The following is a 5118-nucleotide window of genomic DNA, read 5'->3' on the forward strand; positions in this document are numbered from 1 at the left end:
GCATAATGTAGAATGATGAAAGAAGGCAAAAAATAAAATATAAAGGAGGAGAAGCGAGCCGGTCGTAAACAAGACTTTTGATAAACTGTCACTCATAGGGAATTTAATCTGTCGCTGGAATAAATTTTATTATTGCAGGAAAATGATTCCCTACGCTTATCCCTATGTAGGGATATTTTGTACCTACTTTTTCTTTAGTAACTACGAATATGAATCCCCCGGAACCTTGTAGGGTAAATATACTTCATAAATCATAACAATACTGTGCGAGAAAAGAGTTTGAATTGAGTGGCTCGGTAGTTTTCGTTTATCTGTTATTTATGTCGATATGTTCGATAGAACATTCGAATAATGGATTCTTTATCCACCCATTGTTACAATGAATCTTCTCATTTTAATATCCTACGAATATGCTTTGATGTTGAGGGATCCCGACCCTTCGGAGCAAGATCTTTGTCTCACTCATTGGCTCTAATCTCTTTTAACGGATGGATCATTCATTGTGGAGTTACATTTTAACATAAATTCCCGATATAGTGACTTCCAATATTATAGATCATCGGAAATTTCTTAATCATGTTTAAATGTATATATAAGTACAATGAATTTACTTTTAAATTTACCTTCGTCATTTAAACGTTACTACTTGATGAATTGTGGAAGTAGACCACAAGTAATATAGAAATAATTTTATAACCTCATTATGAGGTTACACATAAGGTATATTTATACAACTTTATAAAATGTAAATACGGTTACCCCAACTAACGCTACCATTAATTTCGTTTTGTAGTTTTGTTTTGGGATGTTTTTTTTTGTTTCTTTGACTAGTGCAGGTGGAATTTATTGAAGCCACAGTTTCTGTATACGTGCAGGCGTTAATTAAATATTTGAGCCAAATTGTTTGCTACGTCATCAATAAACAAACACATTTATGACGTAATGTATGCTTAGGGAAATGTAGGGATTTTTAGTGGGACATTACAAAAGTCTTCATCACATTTCTCAATAATCCTTACATTATTTAAAATTATATTTCCATAATAAATCCTCTATAATACATTCCTTCTTTTATGTGTACACATAAATGTTCAGCCCGGTTTTGTATATAAATGTATGTAGTAGAAAAGAAAACCTCACTCCATCAGAATTAAATAATAATGACAACATCTTAGGAAAAGAAAATTCCCTTTTGCCAATTCCAAAAAATTGAGCGAGCAAAAAAATGCACTAATTTTTCACTAGGCAGGAAGAGGGGAGATTATGTGTCTTCATAAATTTTGGAGAACACTTAAGCCTTTAATAACCCTCCCCCCACTAACCTCAAATATGCTTATACGATGGAAAATATTAGAATTTAGTGGGGGGATGTTATGCAAAATAATCAAGTAACAAATAGTGTTTTAATTTTAAGGAGCATTGCTCCTGCAGAATAGGCTATTGAATAGTGTAATTGACATGTGTCTTAAGTACAGTTAGTCCTCGGGATTTTCCCTAAAAATGTCTATAGCTTAATATCCAAATAAGATATATCAAATATATATTAAGCAAATTGCACGTAAATTGCAAAAAATATTCCTGTTTTCATTATAGTACAATATAATAAGAACCTATGACATTTTTACTTAGTCTTATAATTTACTTTTTCATGTAACAGAATAATAATAAAAGTTAAAACAGACTCCAAACTACATATAGTTAATTTCACTCAGTTGATCTTACGAATAAAAACTTGAAAAGGAACCAATAGATGAGCTCAATAAATGAAATAATACTGAATCCAATCCATAGTCCTAGAATCCCTCCAATCTGTCCCATAAACTCTATAGAACTTAATTTTTTATGCCGTTGATATTGCAAGATTGCCGATTTTTCAAAATAAAAATTGACAACAGATATATCTTTAGAAAAGGCATTATATTTTTCATCAGTTGAATATTCTGTTCGAATATTTACTTCCTTTGGTATAACACGCTTTGGGGACACATATTTGCTCTTAATGTAAGCTTTTGTTTTAGATTCAATGACGTCCTGTTGATATAAAATGAACATTTACTCATGGATAGATAAATATCGTTTTGTTTATTCAGAATTACCTCGACAAATATTTGAGGCACTGGAAGATTTTCTGACTGGAAATTACAGAGATATGACATTTCCAGATTAAAAAAATTGCAACTTCGGAAAGGAAGGGAAGAAAAAGAAGTGGTATAAATGGTTTCTTTGCAGTTCAGCTTGCAATCACATCCTACATCTTTGAAGTCCCTACTGTCGCTGTAAATATTAATGGATACTTTGAGAAAAAATTGACGAATGATTGTACATTCTATATAATACAGTCAAACCACGGAACTCGATTGCATCATTACTCAACATACCTGGAATTCCACGCAAAAGGGGAATAAAAAACTTTGCGTCTTAAGCTTAAACAAAACTTCGGAGTCCTACTCAATCACGTGACTTTTGTAAACAAATAACAGTATAAACTTCTTCATCACATGTATTGATTATATACTTACATATGAGTACATGCAGATACCAGATCATATTATCTGATGAATGCAAGTCCACTTCCAAAGAATTACTAACACTCCACTTTCGTCTTCACAGATTCAGCTACTCATCAATGCCAAGGTATGGGCCGTATTGTAGTTGTTAAATTTACTGTTTTAATTATGTGTATCTTGCTTTAATTATTCAAATCTGAACATATTTCTCTACAAGTTCTGTTTAAAAAAGGCAATGTTTGGGGGATCAAAATTTTGTCATTGAAAACTGATCAATTCATTTTAATTATTTATTATGAGAAAAATCTATTCCAAACTTCCAGAATAAATATGCATCTTATTCTGGAATTCTAGTGTATTTTTTAATGTTGCTTAAATTCATTACTCTATAAATTTCTTTGTTTTCCAGGGATCACAAATATTCACTTCCTCATCCAAAACTGGAAAAAACCAAGTAGTACAATTCGTATGTTCCTTTCCTAATAGTAGTCCACATTCAAACAGACAATTATTTCTGGTATAGTTTGAAAATATGTCAATTTTTTCTCATGGGAAAAGTAGCAGTTTCTTTTCTCAGAGGAAATGTACTCCAAGTCTATGTCTGTCTTAATGTCTATTGCAGATATTTTTATATAGTTTTGTTCTCCTGTTCGTAAGGATATGGAATGTCTTGAAAGAAGAGGATACTGTTGAAATCCTCCAACATAGGCATGAAACCCCATTACGTCTGATGTTATAGTTGCGGATTCAATTTGATCAGTATTGACATCTATCATCACAACTAATCCTTCATGTTTTCCATTTTTGGGAAATGGTCTCCTTCTTGAAAATATGAATAGGATGACATTCAGGATTTGAAATAAGGACTAAAATATTCAATACCTTCAAGGACCCAATTTGAAGATTCATTTGCTAGATTTTTTTCTTCTCTTTGAAGCTTTGAAAGTTTTTTTGAATATTTACTTTCACGAAACATATTTTCTGCTTTTTCTAAATTAAAGACACAGCAGAGCCCTTCATCTATTGGAAAAGATTCAAATAAGGATGAGCAGGAGATTTCCTGCTTTTTCCACCAACATTTTTTGATAAATGAAACTATATAAAGGTACAAATAATGGTGGTTTTTTGCTTTTTTCTAATAAAAAATTATTTACTTACTTTTCTGAATAGGTTTGGAAACATCAAAACAGGGCATTTTGTCAAACCATAAGAGATAAAAAAGTTCATTATATGCCTTGTCTTCATTTAAATCACTAAAAAATGTATCTATCCATTTTCTTACGAGACCAGAATATTGTCCAATATAATAAGCTTTTTCGGGTAGAAGTAGTTGATTGGTCGGTTTCTATGATATATTTTAACGTCAAACATGCAACTAAATCATATATATATGCATGTAAACTCACTTCTGTACTTTTTCTATAGGGACACATGGGTAGATTTTTAACAGAAATTATATTTGCCTCTCGGTCACATTCACTTTTGAAAATTGTGCTTTTTTCCGCCATGGAAATCATAAGACACTGTCCCTCATTTGTTGTGTCGATCAATATATTTTCAGATCCTTCCAACTGTCTTGACAGGTAATTCATATCTGTTTGAAAAGGATCTACATCAATATGAAACGTTTTCGGTACTAGATTTTGTTGAAATCGGAGAATAGATGAAATGACTGATAGATATTATTTCTTCTTGATTTGAAGTGTACTTCCATTCATTTGCTTACAGGTATCAGAATATATTTTCTTCGAATATTTAGTCCCACTTATGAAGATGCAAGTATTTCCATCCTTCCAAAAACCTTTGGGACAATCGGGTGAGCCTGGAGGCATAAAATATAAAAAAATACACTACATGAGATAAGATCCTGTTCTCAATTGATATCGTGTACCAAGTATCAACATAAATACATACCAAAAATAGTAGAGCTTTTACAGAGATATGGACGTAGAATACAGGCAAATTGTAAGTTCTTAGTACAATTTGTATTCTTGAATTGAATGGACTGGTTCTCAGCGATTTGAACTGCTATACAGGAATTACTATAATCCTTTATATCAATAGATATGCCACTCAAGTTATTTGTCAATTTTCAATTTGACATCAAATTCTATTGGAACATGAAAGTAATTTTTAATATCCATGATAACTTCAATTTCTTCTATCGTAAAGATTTCAAAAGAGTCTCCATTCATAGAAAAACAAAAAGACTCTACTTTACTTTTTATGTAAACTTTAGTACTAATAAAAATACAAGTGTTTTTTCCCTTAAGATATTCAAACATATCGGGCATTCGTATCTTGACACATCAACTGCAAAATAGAAGGAACCAAAAATTGAACAATATGTGGTTGTTGTACTTTAAAATGCAGTTATATCATAATAGTCTGCATCATCGTCGTCCTTGTCACTATCTTCAAACAAATCTGTTGTTTTATTCATGTTACAAGGATCAATTTGGTTTCGGGCAATACTTGCCCTAACAGTTGCGTCAGGATTAATGGATTTGATTATTTTGAGGGCTTGGTTTAGGTTAATATTTCCAGTGTTGAAGAATTACATGAGATATTCTAAACGTCACAAAGTAAATAAAAATATCATAATTAGTAG

General features: G+C 31.4%; 1 protein-coding gene across 1 annotated transcript; it reads right to left on the reverse strand.

Annotated features, from left to right (window-relative positions):
* Positions 1-1618: 1618 nt before the first annotated feature.
* On the reverse strand, positions 1619-4329 carry LOC121130738 (uncharacterized). Its single transcript, XM_071893867.1, has 7 exons — positions 3914-4329; positions 3666-3852; positions 3390-3602; positions 2520-3329; positions 2379-2460; positions 2097-2274; positions 1619-2031 (listed from the first exon to the last, which is right to left on the reverse strand). Exons 1-4 carry the CDS (start codon positions 4097-4099, stop codon positions 3289-3291), a joined length of 627 nt encoding a protein of 208 aa, XP_071749968.1. The 5' UTR covers positions 4100-4329; the 3' UTR covers positions 1619-2031; positions 2097-2274; positions 2379-2460; positions 2520-3288.
* Positions 4330-5118: the final 789 nt, after the last annotated feature.

The sequence above is a fragment of the Lepeophtheirus salmonis genome, unplaced genomic scaffold (genome assembly GCF_016086655.4).
Source record: "Lepeophtheirus salmonis unplaced genomic scaffold, UVic_Lsal_1.4 unplaced_contig_1138_pilon, whole genome shotgun sequence".
Classification (NCBI taxonomy): domain Eukaryota; kingdom Metazoa; phylum Arthropoda; class Copepoda; order Siphonostomatoida; family Caligidae; genus Lepeophtheirus; species Lepeophtheirus salmonis.

Excerpts from the sequence above, each read along its gene's own strand:
- LOC121130738 (XM_071893867.1), bottom strand. The coding sequence starts at position 4,099 with ATGAATTACCTGTCAAGACAGTTGGAAGGATCTGAAAATATATTGATC. Across the intron at positions 3,853-3,913 it reads CCTATAGAAAAAGTACAGAA|AAACCGACCAATCAACTACT; the intron begins GTGAGTTTACAT and ends AATATATCATAG. Across the intron at positions 3,330-3,389 it reads TTCAAATTGGGTCCTTGAAG|AAGGAGACCATTTCCCAAAA; the intron begins GTATTGAATATT and ends CATATTTTCAAG.